The 16004-nt window shown below is 44.4% G+C and overlaps 1 protein-coding gene across 1 annotated transcript in view; it reads right to left on the reverse strand.

Annotated features, from left to right (window-relative positions):
- Positions 1-16004, reverse strand: part of Nurf-38 (Inorganic pyrophosphatase Nurf-38) — a 95083-nt gene that overhangs the window by 64062 nt on the left and 15017 nt on the right. Inside the window, exon 5 of the mRNA XM_075695221.1 lies at positions 6381-6467. Within this exon, the coding sequence (XP_075551336.1) occupies positions 6381-6467 (87 nt within the window). The remainder of the gene's footprint in view (positions 1-6380; positions 6468-16004) is intronic.

The following is a 16004-nucleotide window of genomic DNA, read 5'->3' on the forward strand; positions in this document are numbered from 1 at the left end:
CAAGAGTCACAAGGAGTTGAGAAATTAAGCGATCTACTAAGGGAGAGAGCCAAGGCAACAGCCAAACATGAAGGAAAAGCAAAAATTCACAAATTTAAGCGTTGTTCGTTAAAATATTTATGGATCAACATGCTTTTATTTAGAAAGGAAGTAGAGAAAACGCCGCCAGAAGTGGAGAATATTTCCGTGTGTTTTGAATGACTCTTCTACAGTTATCATTCGAGCCACCTGACGTAGCCATGCACTTCCCTGTTGTGCTAATGGGGGTGTTTTTCTAACCTTCCGCGGCAGGCGCAGTACGCCTAGAACTGCAGCGTCCTACGCTCTACGCGGTTGTACGGGACTGGTGACTACGCATCGTTACCCAACTGCCCAAATAACAACATGAGTCAGTTTTGTCACTTAAATTGGTAGAGCAAAAAACGAGGGATCCAAAAGAACTGTGATTGTTCTGCAAATATATTTCTCTATAATCTTTCCAGAGCTAATTCAAAAAACGCTACTAGAAATCTTTATTTTACACTTTCGCTTGTTTGCTTGTTCTTGGCAGTGTTCTTTCTGTGCTTTTTTCACGCGCGAGTCCATTTGACGCGGTTCCTTGTTTGCCAAATAAAGGAGAGGTGTATCTCAGAGGCGTACCTGTGAGACACACCTTATTTCATTTCTCTTTTGCGGGTTTACACGTCTTAATGGCGAATGGTGGGCATTATTCATATTTGTACTAGTAAAAGTAACTCCCCCCCCTCATTCGCATAGAAATGTTACCTTGGGTTGGGCCCACCCTGAAAAAATAATCCTGGGTACGCGCCTGCTATATTCACGTCGGCCCGAATTTCAGTGTTCAAAGTTTTCAAAGCACCTATTCAAAACTAACGAATATAAATACAGTGAAGTATTTTTTTGTATATAAGCTGCAGCCCCTGTTACAACACCACGGAAAGAAAGAAATGAAAAATCCATGCGTACAACTCTCGAAGATAACAGCATACAACACATGAATCTTTGTAAAAACAGATTCCATTCACGGATGCGCGAATCGTCCCCATCATATCTTCGGCCAGCTGCTCTGTTCCCCACCTATTCAGTGACACCGATGGCGAAGAACTTTGCCCAAAAATTGTTTTCACATCAGTGCTGCAGTGAAACCGTACCTCAAGGCAAAATACACGCTGCTGTGAAGCCACTGCTGAAATTTGCAAGTAACCCGTACCCCGATTTTACCGTTAAAATATAAAACATTTCTTTGTCTGTGCACTTCCATAATGGAATGGGTTAAGCTCATGGGCAATGAGAAACATCAAGCTGAACTTACGCAACTCGGCTTAAACTACTTACGTCGAGCAGTCAAGGGCACATTTCATAGCATCGCAATGATGCACAGCGCACGAATGTGAAATGCTCCCACAGCCCCAACCACCATAAAACTTTAAATATAGTGAAGCATAACATTGAGTAAGAGCCTGTAAACAAATTGTGTGCAAAGCTGGAGTTGTAAGGAATGTTGAACTTGCATTTTTCATGAAAATATCTCAATAACGGCATTCTGAAAATAAACTGTCTCCAGAGATGAACCTGTTTCCTTTTTAAAAAGAAGTGAGGAACCAACCTTCTTCATTTCATCAGCATCTGGCTCTTATGTCAAGGCTTTATGCAAATCACACAACTACTTGAATTATTCACTTTGAATTTATTGAACACGAATTACTATTTGTTTCAACTTCGATTCGAACCAAAAAATTGATATTCGCACAACCCTAGTATTTAAAAGTTCTAAACGAACTGTTTTAGAATTTCAGCACAGATGACTAGTAGCAGAGTTCTCCCCACCACTCCGGATTTACCACCCACCCTTTTTGAGGAGGCACTCGGCAATTAGATTGGCCGATTCAAACAAAATCCCTCCCCCTCCCCTTTTTTTATTCACAATTCTCAGGTGTTCTTTATCACACAGGGAAATATTAGAAAGAAAAAGGATGTAGAGGTTGAGAAAATCACACTTTTATAGCGTGCTGACGGCAAAAAACAGGTAGAAAATTGGGCATCGAGAGGAGCCATCGCACCACTGAGCACACGACTTTTCATTGATACAACACCGCCATATTGGAACCATCATAAAGAGGGGCAATCCGACCTTCAGGGAGAGGCAGCGGTGTATTTCACTGTGCAAAAGTAAAAGCAAAAGCGAAAGGTGGAAAAACTAGTATCACAATTCATTACTACTGCCATGTCGACACAGGAAGCGCTACTATTCTGACATCGATTTGAATTGCCAGCGCGTGTTTTGCTCTCAATATAGACAGAGGTGAGCTCTGCATGTCCTTGTCCGGGAGAAGTTGGTGATCGCTATAGGTGCGTCACTGGCATGCGTTAGATTTGCTAATGCGTCCATAGTGCAAAATTGGTGAATGTACAAGTCAAGATGGCAGCATAGTCGTAAAGGGGAAAAAAGAGAACGAGTGAAAGAGAGGCTTAGTTGCATGTGTAATCCTCAGTCACAAGATGTCCACTCCTCAAGAATTTCGCGGGGAAGGCGGACTAGTAGGGAAGTGGGTGCTAATAAAACTCAACTATATCTTCTAACCAGCACTGCAAGCATCATCAATTTAAAAAATGCAGTCTCATGACTAAAGTTACGTCAGTTTTGTGGCATTTTGCGACACAAGTTGTGATCGACACACAAAGCATGTTAAAAAATTAATGAAGTTGCTGAATTAATGAATTGCCACCATCTTCTACTTAGGTCTCAGAAAGGAGTGTAGTGAGTGAATGTCCCCACCATCAAGGTTGACAGGCCAACTTGTGTACTGTGCAGTGCACACTGGCCTCCTAAAGCCAGGCTAAGCACTTCACACCCAAGCTGCCATTACCTAGCAGTTCCACTAATCGTCAAAGGCAACTTTTATTCACAGCTTGACCAACTAATAGCAATGTCTTTATGGATTCCACAAATTACAATACTATTGCCACATCATCATCAATGCTTTGTTTGTTAAAGGAATACTGACATATCTTCAACATGTCATTTTTTTGTATTGATTCTAAGTGTAAGCCCTAAATATAACCAAGAAAAATACTAGCAAGCATCAGAGTGTCATAGATAGTTTATTAAAACATTTGCTACCAGTTTTGATTTCAGCAACTAGGAGGTGGATGTATGAATACGTCCCGAAACACTGGCTTGTAGTCACTGTGGCTGCCACACGCAAGCATAGGAACAAGAAATGCACGCAGCACTCCTGCTTATGTTTTTTTATAAGCAACATCATCATATCTAGCGTTCACATCACATGCAGCAGCATTTCTCCAGCACACGATGTCACCCGTAGGCACTGACGCGTCGTCCGGTGCCAAGTGCGAAAGTGATTGTATCTCGTATACCCGAAGGCAGTCGATCAAGATTACGGCCCCTTCGCACCAATCTATGTACGGCACCGAATCCACACACGATGCCTGTTGGGTGGCACCAAAACCAGCAAGGAATGTGTATTCCCGGGCGATCACTCACTTACGGACCGATGCATGGCACTCCATGCTGCGACCGCCACCTCGACCGCCACAAATAATTCCATGTCGGTGGGACGTGGATTTCCTTGTTTTTGCTGCATTTTTCTCGCTGAGACGCAGATTACGCACTGCACCAGGTGTGCAAAAACCGTCGTCACATGTCAGTAACAACATGTTGCCGCTTCGAACGGGCGATCAACAAACAAGATGGCGGTCATCCTCGCGGTCATGACGTGGTCCAGTGTAATCACTTCTGACACTTGGTTGTTTTTGTAAACAAAAATAGTGGCTACCCCACAAGTGTAATGTGGTGGTATATTACGCAAGTTTAGTGCAAAGCAATCGCATTTGAGCACATTTTGGAGCCTGCTAGCCTTGCACGAGTAGGTAATATGCAGGTTTACATTCCGGTAAATTTTGTTGATGTAGGATTGTAGTACAGTGAAACCTCGTTAAACCGCAGTTGGCCGGAGCTCGGAAAAAGTACTTACTAAACGGTAGTACTGCTTAACCGAAATAGCATGAGATCGCCCACTTACATATCAAAAACGGAACTCTGAGAGAGTGCGATGAGAGGGCAAAAACATGCAGTATTTATTCACTTCGCGCGACAAAGGTGTTATTTGCATTTGATGCCGGGGCGGCCTAGCAGCGACGACAGCGACCTCAAACTTACTGAAGCTGGAAGCCAGCTTTTCAGCCAGCCCCCTCTTCTCGGCAAACCCTCGCATGGCAGATTTTTCGGTGGCATTGCATATTCTCCATGCACGGGCACGGGGCACCTTTTTCATTGCAGGTTGCTGCTCTCGTCGCGATGATTGCATTCATGAGGCTGACGGTAACGTGCAGCTTCTGCCACTGTCAGGCCCGAATCACTCACGCTGTCGCTCTCCGTGTCGTCCTCATCACTGTCGTTAGGCGACACTTTCGCAACAACAGAGGCAAGCAACGATGGCGAAAAGGCAAACCTCGTAGCCGGCATCTCTTCGCGGTCGCAGCAGTGCTGCCGAGCAACTTCGCATTCTAACTGCCGCACACCGTAGATAATGGTAGACACCTGTCGCGTGCCAGTGCCGACTTCTTCATGCCACATTTGACAGCATGAACGATGTCCAATTTTTTTTCTATGCTGAGCACCCGGTGTTTTTTATCTGAGCTTCGGCAAGACGCGAGTCCTAGCTTGCACGACGCCACGATGCTCTCTGGCATGGCACCGAAATAGTGTTGATGTTGATGTGGCTTCAGGTGCAAACGCACAGGGTGATTGGAGGCCGCTTTTCTGATCTCTGAGGCTTGTTGTTCTGCCGGGCCGCCCGATGGGGACTACGCATTACCGTGATTGTGCAACGAAAAGTGGAAACACCTACGTGTTAACCGACACGTATGCAATAAGCTGGTACAGTTTGTGGGGATAGAAAATTCATTTCGTTCAATGGCCACTGAGTCGGGGATTTGACTTTACTACTTTTAAAATGAAACTACTCTTTATGCAGGTACAGTTTAACGAGGTTCTACTGTACAACGACATTTCGTTGTCGAGAGGTATAAAATGCATTGAATCCTATGAGAGGTCGCCAGGGATACGAAAATATTTCATTGTCGCAAGAATTTCTTAGTTGCAGTATTTCATTATAGCGGGTTTCAACTGTACTTGCTAAGTGTGTCATCCTTTTACGTGTCAGAAGTGTGTGGTACAGTTTATACAATGTAGAAAATATGTGGCAGTACTCCTTGTAGAAAGGAACAGGTTAAGCTTGCATGTAGATGGAAAGCATCAAGCTAAATTTGGGCAACACAACATAAACTGCCGGCATCATGTGGTCAAGGGCACACTTCACAAGGTTGCAATGACACACGGTGTGCACATGTTCACACACCTTTTCTTTCTTGACTAGTGACTAACAGCGGATGGTACGCTAGCTCGGGTGAGCCAAGCAACACATTGTGCTGGTTCTACATGACTGCATGCCATCAGTGGCACCGACTGGGGTGAAAAACTCCAAACACCAGGCGCACGCTCCAGACTGGCCATGATATGGCATGCACAGTTGTAAAGTCGAATTTCGTTAATTCGAACATGCTTAATTCGAACATTCCGTTTATTCAAACTGACACTGTAGTCCCATTGAAGTTACGTGTATTCCAATGGGTGAAAATGCCCGGTAATTCGAACGCGCAACTGCTTGCGCGTTCGTGGCGCTGCGTCCGACGCGGCAGCTAGTCACACAAAAGGTGAGACCAACACTGAAGTCCAAATCCGCGTGTCCGCGCGAACAAAGGCAACAGCACGGCAACAGGTTTGCAGAGGCACTATCGGCACTATCGAGCTTTGGATATGGATTCGTGACCCCCCTTGTAGACAACAGAAGTCGCTACAACCTTGCAGCTGCCGACGATGATACCACGCATACGTAATGCCCTCTCGTGGTGGCGCAAGGTACCAGGGTGTAGTTTTATTATATTTTCATGTTTTTTTTTTGCAAATAAAATGTTTTCCGTAAAATTTCATGCAAGATTCATAAAATTATAAGACTGCTTGAAATTCGTACATTTTACGGAAAATTTGGAAGAGTTGGCAGGTATGACAATGTCAGAGACATGAACTATTAATTTTGCAAGCGTAATGACACGTAATATGACATTTATTCAATGTCACATTCCAATTTTAACTCAATCCTGTCAATAAATTGTTCCTATAACATTCAGATTTGTTAGAGAAGAGGTAGTCAATATATTTTATGTACAGTGAATGAGAGCTATACATCGCTTTAAAATGACCTGGAAATCAGTGCAGCCACCTAATGGCTGTTGCCAAATACCCCAGATATGCACATGCAAGCATCAGCGTGCAAAAGACAAAAGCTTCACCAGCTTACCCGATAGCCGATCTCGCAGATATCAATGGGATCATTGTCTCCCTTGCAGTTGGTCTTGTTGTCTGTGTGGCTTGGATCCTCCCAAGTCTGCAAAGAATACACAAATGATAAAATGTGAGTGGGCAGCTAGTGAGCATAAAAATCATGCTTAAATGATACTGTAATAAAAAAAAAAAGGACGCAGGCCTGGTGAATGTCTCTGAGCCAAATCAGCCAAGACAAGGTTTATTACACAAAGCTGCAAAAGAAAGAATATTATCACAACACCAACTTTACAGACAAGTGCATAAGCACACTGACTTATCAAACATTTAGCTACAGTAGGAAAACATCAAAAGTTGGAATTCAAAGCATAAAAGTGCACACTTGAACAAGTAGTGAGAAGATATAGGACATATGCTAACTAGCAAGTAAATTCTATTTCAAGCAGGAAACATTTAAAGGGACACTAGAGCAAAACACTAATTCAGTTTAGATTGGTAAAGCATTCTTCGAAAGCTTTGTTGTTAGTTTCGATATAATAGGTTGATTATTAGAAGAGAAATGGAAGGTTAAAGGCTAAAATTTTGAATTTCACGCCAAAACCTCCTCCCCATACGTAAGTATGACATCCCATATTTCAAAGTACCTTTTTGTATTTGGGCCGCATTGGCTCCATAAAAGTTCCCGAAACTTGCCATGTTCAGTCTGACTCCTTTAGAACACAATGTAGTCAATCTCTGCCACAAAATAATTAACTACACCTTAGCAGGCGCTGTCAAAATCTATGATGTCACGGCATGCTGGTGCAGGAACTTGAGAGTCACCATCTAGTTTTCGTTCTCACACTTTTTTTCTGGCTTACCAAGCATCTTCACACGGTAAGAGTCATGTTCCTGGTATTGTAGAAAGGCGATTTACTAATGCAGAACAAATCATATTTCTGTTTTAGTGCCCCTTTAACCCTTTGAGGGTCGATTTTTTTCGCCATATGCGACCGCCCAGGGTCGATTTTTTTATTGCAGATTCCAATTCCTTTTAGGGAGTTATTTAGAAAAAAAATTCACTGTAATTTTTCTAGGGTGACTGTAAAGTGAGAAAAAAATATTTTGCGTTGGTATATATGCACTCTTCATTCATGAATAACAACAATAAAGAAAGGAAATAAACTTATAAGAATTGAAAATTTGATACATTGTTATAGTTCAAGGCTTTGAAAATGCGCACACTAGAATATTTCGCAAGATTCAAATGTTCCTGCTCTTACCCTAATATGTACATACATCCATAGCGTAATCGAACTGCGTAGGTACACGGACTCAAGAAAGCTGTGTGGCTGTGTGCCCATCAAGAAAGCAAAATGCGTGACATACTTCCGCTAATCTTCATCTTATTGCCAACAAGAGGCAATTAGTTGTCGCGAATCTCAAAAAAAAAAAAAAAAAAGCAATGGAAATGTATGCATGGCGGCATCTTTCCTATGCGCACCCTTGTGAGCACTAAACGAGCGAGAAACAAGCGGCAGCCCTTTCAGTGATTCGTAACAAAATAGCCATCAGTTTTGCAAGCGAAAGAAGCCGAAACCGCCCGCGGAACAAAAGCCAAACCGCCACCTGCCCGCGCAGTAGTATATAGATGCACCGGCGCAAACTAGCTCTAAAACCATGTCTAAAACAAACCGTACAAGAAAAACCGAAAGAGGGAGGTGCGCAAAAAAAATTCCCTATATTCCCACATAGTGGCAGCACATGACAGAAAAGAAAAAGTTAAAAAATTGGCGCGCTTTTTGAACGTACAGACGGCGCCGTTAAATATACGGCATCGACCATTTTGGGCTTCGTTCGTGGTGCCGCATATTTACGTCATTGATCCTCAAAGGGTTAAAGATGCAAGAGAGTGTATCAAAAACACGCTACATAATGAGTGAATAACAGGAAGTACATTCTTTAGAGTGACTTACTGATACAGCCTATTCACAGAATTTTTTTTTTTAAAAAGCTTTGTTTACAGCAGTGCGATGAAGGCATTGCCAATACAAGTTCACTCATTCTTTTGTATGTGAGATACCGTATCTACTCGCATAATGATCACACTTTTTTGTCAAAAAAATTGCCGCACATTCAGGGGTGCGATCATCACGTGGGTTAAATTTCCTGCAAAAAGAACAAATTTTTTTTTCATCCCGCATTTGCTGCGAGATGACAACAGGTCAATAAACAGGCGGCTGCAACTGTAACAGGGACACCAAAACAAAAATGGCAGCCGGCGGAGCAAGCCGAACGCGCCGAACAAGATTTTTTTCTTTTCGCGAGTACATTACGCACATTGAAACAGTTTCTTCCATATCAGTAATGAATAATATTGACACGCTGATGAAGAAGATGTTTTAATCATCATAGGAAGAAGACGATGTTCTGGGTTTCGCACAATGGCTACCATCTTGTCAGCTGATATAATATCGGCAAGTCTGTGGCAATAACATTGCCATGTCCACTTTGAGGGGATAGAAACACAGATGGGCGTGCTTAGCTGCCAGTGACATAGAAACACATGGCAGGCATGCTGCAGAAATTGCTGCATTTGTCTTCACTACTATCTTAAACGGCATGTTTCCACTAAGGGTGGGCGAATATCTTAGCTGTGTTATAAGCGTCGGCATATGAATAGGGTACACTTCTAACGTATCAGTGTAAACGTGGCTACTGTCGTTGCCGCTCACGATTTGTTGCGTGCCCACGAGTCCAGACAAAAAGAATCGAAAGGCACCTCTTTTGTTGGTGTTGTTGACCACAACCGTTATAAAGCCTAGAAATAATAAAGCCAAGGCAAGTTTGGTTGTAGCTTTTTTTTATGTTTCGTGGAAGTGTGGAAAGTGATGAAAGGAATAAAATGGGGCATCTGCTTAAGAATGGTTGGTGCATGCAGACTGCTTGGTATGTCTTGAAGAGTCGTTCGCTTAGCATTTGACAGCATTCGACAGATAAGCGCGATCATCATTAGCTAGACTTGGCACACAACCAGGGTGTCTACCAAGTTGACATTTCCGAATTCCCTAAGTTTTCCAGGTTTTCCCTGAGCACCTTTGCAAAATTTCCTGAATGAGCCCGAACTTTGTCTCTCTTTGTCTCTAGTAAATATGTTGAAAAAAAAAATTACTTAATCCAGTTTGAAAAGTAAGGAGTAATATCTATTTAAAAAGAAAACAGAAGGAAGATGTTAGAAATTGCACAGCGAAAAAAATGGTAAGACCCATCCCAAATCGAGTTGAATATTTTCAAATACAATAGAAAAGGAGATGTACACATAAGTAAATATTATTAATATGAGCTATTTCTATCAACTGATAGCAAGCTCATCGGTATGAGGCCTGAACTTTGTCACAACTAACATTTTCTCTCAGCAGCTGGGAAGTCAACCTCAACTGTCCCGACATACTCTCAGCCCGTACACAACATCTCAGTGTTGCGTTTCACTGCTTTAAAGAGTTTATTTTGGTTTGGATGGAGGGACACCTGCATCTCGGCGTCAGTCAACACTTTGCTTTTTAAGCTCAAGCTCCTTCAAAGAGGCGGTGGCACGCTTCCTTTCCCGTTAATTCCTCAGTGTGTCGGTCCTTTCTGTTCTCATCCTTCTGCCACGCTTTCACCCCATGGATCATTTGAAGCATCCTCTTGGTCAGTTGTACAGTCAATTTCAGATTTTTCGGACTCCCTAGGGCCCGCAAAAACATCCGAAATATTGGGCAGTCCGGAAAAAAATAAAGGCATGTCTTTAACTGCCCTTAAGGGCTAAAATTGCCACAGGCACGTCCGAAAAAGCTCTTAAGGCCTGCCAGTACACTTATTAGGCATACCGGTGCTCGTACTGTGACAGGAGACGGGGGTGCACGCGTGTATAATTAAGGAATACATACTGTGTCCCTTGAAAATTGCCCCTTCCTACATTGTTATGTTTCACCGCGTGACACTTCTGTACTGAGGCGAAGCTAACTTTCGGAGACTGGCATTACGCAACACGCTGTGCTCTGCGAGCTTCGAAGCGAATCGTGAAGATTACAAAAGCGGAATCGGTGCCATTGCTGACAGCGGCGAATTCTTTCAATGAAAAACACGGCACCGCACGGCAAGAAGATTAATAGCGAACATAGAAGCAGCTAGGCCTAACGCTGTCGTGGTGGCACCTACGGCTGCCAGCGGATCTGCGTGCGAGAGTGCCGGTTCGAGGTGGCGAGATAATCAAAGTTGCGGTCGTGGTGGCTTTGATTAATGCCCTTTCAGACCTGCAGTCAGGGCAATATACATGGACTATATGGAGTACGTGGTGGTGCCGCAATGCCGTGCGGGCATGTCCGAAAAATCTGGCATCTGGAAAATCAGTCGTTAACTACTCTGGCAATACATCGTGCCGATGACACGGCGTCAATGATGATTCGTTGCGATTACTCTGTTACTGGAGCCAGCATTAACACGACTTCGTTCCCTTTCAATAAAGTTACAGTTAATTTTCCCTGATAGAAGCACAAATTCCCTGAGTATTTCCAGACTATTCAAATTCCATGAGAATTCCCGGTTTTCCCGGTTGGTAGACACCCTGACAACATATCGCTGCGGCAAGTTCAGGGAGCAATCATTACACGAGAAAGAAAAAGAAATAGAATTTTGTCGACAAAATTCAGGGGTGCTATCATTATGAGAGTGCGATCATCATGCAAGTAAATACAGTACTTCCGCTAACTCATGCACAAGTGTCACGACTCTTGCTCAGAATTCAGATCCTAGGAAGCCAGCTCACAGGTACAGGACTGACAATTCAATGGTGAATATGACACAGCTGTATTATTATCAAACTCCTGATCTGTATTGATCATACAGGCTGACAGGTCAATGCCTGAGTACGACACCAGGTCATGTTCATGTGGTTGGTTGCAGATCCACCAGCCCATTTGGTTAATATAGCCTTTTCTGCATGTGAGCAAGATTTGACACACTATGACAATGGCACAGGCAACATTAAGGCCTTGCATACATCTTTCTGCATGAGGGAAGTGCTTGAATCGAATTAAATTCTGGGGTTTTACATGCCAAAACCACGATTTGATCATGAGGCACGCTGTAATGGGGGACTCCGGATTAACTGTGACCACCAGGTGATCTATAACATGCCCTCAAAGCATGGGACATCAGCGTTTTTGCATTTCACCCCCATCAAAACGCGACCGCGGCAGCTGGGAGTTGATCCCGCAACCTCATGCTTAGCAGCACAACACCACAGCTGCTAAGCCACCATGATGGGTCGAGGCAGGTTCTTGTGTGGTCCGAAGATACATTAGTAATGTCATTATATTAGATACAAAGCAACATGATGCAGCATCTAAAAAAAGCAAACAATGGAGGGCTTCATCACGGCTCTGTTTGTTCACAGAACTTTCAAGACAAGTGACAGACATCAACTACCAACTCTGTACTATGCATAGCTGAAAATGAACATTAGAAATTTTATAATCCTTAAAAACGATTAAATTCCGTGGTTTTACATGTCAAAATCACAATCTGGTTATGAGGCATGTTGTAGTGGAGGACTCCAGGTCTTGTCAAATTATTCACAACAGTGTCAGCAGCAGAAAATGAAAAGTTGCTTTCAGATGGATGCTGGTATATATAGTGAAAATAATTGGTTCTTGCTGGTCCATACATCACTAGCTGGCAGATGAACACCAATTCCTTGCTAAAGGCATTTGCCACAGAAACCTTGATACTAATACACTCGAACTTCAATATATCAAACATAACGGTGATTGCAAAATAGCTCGATATAGCCAGAATTCGCTATATAAAATAACATAACGAATGCATCAAAAACTCCTGCAAATCAATAAATGAACAAAGGGTGCGATCGGGGATCGCTGTTCGGAGCGCGCGGTCGATTGCACCGCACGCAATTGGCCTAGGCCACACCTATTTCATCAGCCGCGCAAAGTCGGCGTGGTCTAGGCCAATCGCGCATGGCGCAATCAAATGCGTGCTCCGAACAACAATCCCCGATCATGCCCCAATCATGGCACAGTAAATACTCACTTAAAGCTTCACACAAAGTATTTATTTACTTGGCTGAAAGTACTGCAACAGTGTAGCCTGCTTCTTATTGGCAGCCGCGTGCTTAAACACGGAGTCCTCAACATAGTCTTAAAAGATTTACAAGTGATACGCCACTAGTGCCGTAGAAGGGCCAAAGTAGCTACAGCCTCAGTTGAAATCGGGAGCGGGGCAACATCAGCGCTTGCGGGATCAACCTCGGCAGCGTCTTCATTTAGGCGCTATTTCTGCTGCAATCTCCACGTCTGTCAATCGAATCATTTTGAAACACTGTTAATAAGAAAGCATGAAGTGGCATCTGCCAAGGCGTCTATGAGTGAGCCCAGTGAGCCCGTGGTGTCGCACGTCTTTGAAGGTGCAAACCGCCATTGCTCGCGAGGCGCAGCAGGCACAAAGCGCAGCACCGAGGAGGAGTCAGTGCGGCAAATGCAATACGTCATTGACGTTGTGGAACTAGCCAAGCCGCCGCGCGTGTACGTCGCTACGTTCAAATGGCACCCTCGGCGCAATTGATGTGTGCAGCTATAGTGCGCAGCAGTTGGGAACGCCCATCACGCCACCTCTAGCTTCGAGAGTGTTGTGGGAAAGCTCACCGCCTGTCAACAGAGCACATGTGGTCTAGGGTGGCAGAGTTCGATATATACATTTTACGTCCGACCCCGTTTCATGGATGGATGGATGAATAACTTTCTTGAGGTCCCTGGGTGCACACGATTAGCGTGCAGCGAGCCGCTCCCACGTCGGGACAGAGAGGCCATGCCCCCCACCCCCCCCCCGCCGCATCGCGGGCCCGATGGACAGCCCAGAGCTGTGCTTCAAGGTTCAAGCTGCGTAGAGCTCTATCCCACTCTTCCCGTTTGAAAGAAAAAATTTAATATACATGCGATTTTCCAGGTGATATAGAAAGTGTCCGATATACACAATAATTCTGCATATCCATGTTCAATATATCAAGGTTTGACTGTACCTGGGTCACGCGGGCAAATTTAGTGCCACTTTTAGTGAGTGCACCCTGCCTTAAGTGTCATTCACAGGCTGTCAGACAGTCAGGTTTAATGGGAAGCTGAAACGGTTTTCAAATTTCATGAATTGCTGGGATTGGGAAGAACAGACCTATTAATTTATGGTTCTCAAATTTTTTTTCTTCGTTTTGTTAATATAAGGGGCGGAAATTGCTTTCTAAATTCCCCCCCGCGGACACGCCCCCGTCGCTTCCCAGAGTGCCGGGTGAGGAGGCAGCCGGAGGAGAGAACCGGCGAGAGTGACGTCAGTCCCGGGGAGCGTGCTGGCGGACCGGCTTGCTGGCACGTGCTGGCGTGTTTCTTTCCATCCTGCGCTTTACTAGACGGCGCTACGAGAGATCTGCCGCCACTGACGTTTGCTTTCTTTTGCAATTTGCGTGAACTGTGCTTCCTTTCTGTGCTGCGTGAGTGCCTACAGCCAAGGGCGCCCAACGTGCCTTCGTTCTGTGCAGCATTTGGCTGTGCGAACACAGGCGGGCGAGACAATGTGGTGTTTCACGTGTTCCCGAAGGACAAGAAGCTTGCAGTGCAGTGGGTCCGTGCGATGAGGAGAGAGAATTTCGTGCCGACGAAACCAACTGTGCTGTGCTCGAACCATTTCCGCGACAGTGATTATCATCGGAGCTTGACAACGATGCGGGCAATCGGTTTTCCAATTTCGGTGTTCCGGTGCCCACATTGATGCACTCGAGAAATGCAAACATTTGCAGCCATGAACGTCTGGTAACACAGTTTTAGTGTCGCCGGATAGCCTTACGACCAGTGCGGAAACGTGTTGTTGCTCGCGTTGCTAGGCTTGCCTAGCGACATTTGACGTACGGTTACAGTTACCGTAAGGTTACTGTGTTTACCACATGGCGGTGCTAAAACTTCCCAATATTTGTATGCCAGCACTAGCATGCAGCACGCATACCGATTCTTGATCGAGCCACAATCGCAACGTCGTCGAACCATAGTCTGAATATTGCACATATAATCCCCCTGGCCATCTCGATCTAGATGTGTATGATAAGCAACTTACATGACTGTACCTCGCAGCACTGTATGTGCGCGCTTTGAAATGCGGTACTTATAGTCGTGATCGTGTATCAACACGCGAAAAACCACCGAACTTTAGACAAGCAGTGGCAAGGTGCTTGACATCGCAGGATAGCACCCGTGTTTACAATCTAATGAGAAGTTAGTGCTTCCGCATTCTTCCAGCAGCAAGTACGCAGTGACACTTTAGCGCATTTTTTCTCCTGTCATTGCAATGTGCAGCGACATAAAAAAACATACATACCAGCTAATATTTCCAATGCGCGACAAGGTGCACACATCATTCTCGCTGTTGGCACACTCAACATCGTCGTTGCCGCCATCGTTTTCTGTATCGGCTGTCGGTTGAAACGTGTAAGGCGAAAATACAAGCTGCCCGAGACATCGAGAACGCTCCATAATGCTTACAACTCATCTGTGAAGCCAGACCAGAACAGCGTACTACGCTCAGAAACGGCGGCACCGACCGGTGATCCCCGTGAATGACGTCACAGCGGTCCCGACCAACCACGGGCAACAGCAGCGTTCGCGCGATGCCCTGAGGCACTGGCGCGCGTTTTCTTGCAAGAAACAGCCGCCTGCGTTTGTTTCTGCCCTTTTTAAACTAGATATTCATGCTCAATGGCCTAAAAACTGTAGAATGCCGCAGGGAACTCATTTTTTTCGAAAATTGTTTCAGCTTCCCTTTAATGACACTTCACGTGGAGTGCATTTGCCAGCAAGTGCGTTCAGTGAACTCACTTCGCTGTGATGAAGTGCCTTGTGCTACCTTGTGCTAGCTGATTACAAGTTATGCCTGCGAATTTCCTCATTTCATCACAATATCTAATTCTCTGGCATCCTTGGCTGTAATTATTTTCCCTTGGCATCCATTCTGTAACTCTAATGGTCCACTAGTAATCTACCCTATGCATTACATGGCTTGCCCAGCTCCATTCTTTCCTCTTAATGTCAACTAGCATATAGGCTACCCCTGTTTGTTCTCCAATCCACACCGCTGTCTTCCTGTTTCTCAACATTATGCCCCAGATTTTGTTGTTCTATCGCTCATTGCACAGTCCTTAAGTGCTGCCATAACATGCTCCAAATGCTCATAATCTCTTCCCATGCCATTATGAACGGAATCCAACATTTTTCCCCTGATCGCCTTGGATGCAATGCTGCTGTTCTGTCTTGGCTCGTGATGATCAATGACATTTATGTGGTTGAAATGAATTACTTAATTTGCACCTAAGTTTATTCTAAATGCTGTTTCGAACTATAGCACACTATTTTGCAGACATTGCTTAAAATAACAAATTCAGTGAAGTGCCAATAATTTGAAATCTCTTCATTCAAACTGACGGATAATTCGAACTGATCCGCTGGTCCTGGCAAAGTTCTATGTAATCGAATAGAGAAAAACTCCCGCCAATTCAACTCGACATACCGTGCAACGGTTATTTTGAACAAGATTTCTCACCCCACGATCCTCTTTTCTGATAAACCTGAGC

The sequence above is a fragment of the Dermacentor variabilis genome, chromosome 1, assembly GCF_050947875.1.
Source record: "Dermacentor variabilis isolate Ectoservices chromosome 1, ASM5094787v1, whole genome shotgun sequence".
Lineage (NCBI taxonomy): Eukaryota > Metazoa > Arthropoda > Arachnida > Ixodida > Ixodidae > Dermacentor > Dermacentor variabilis.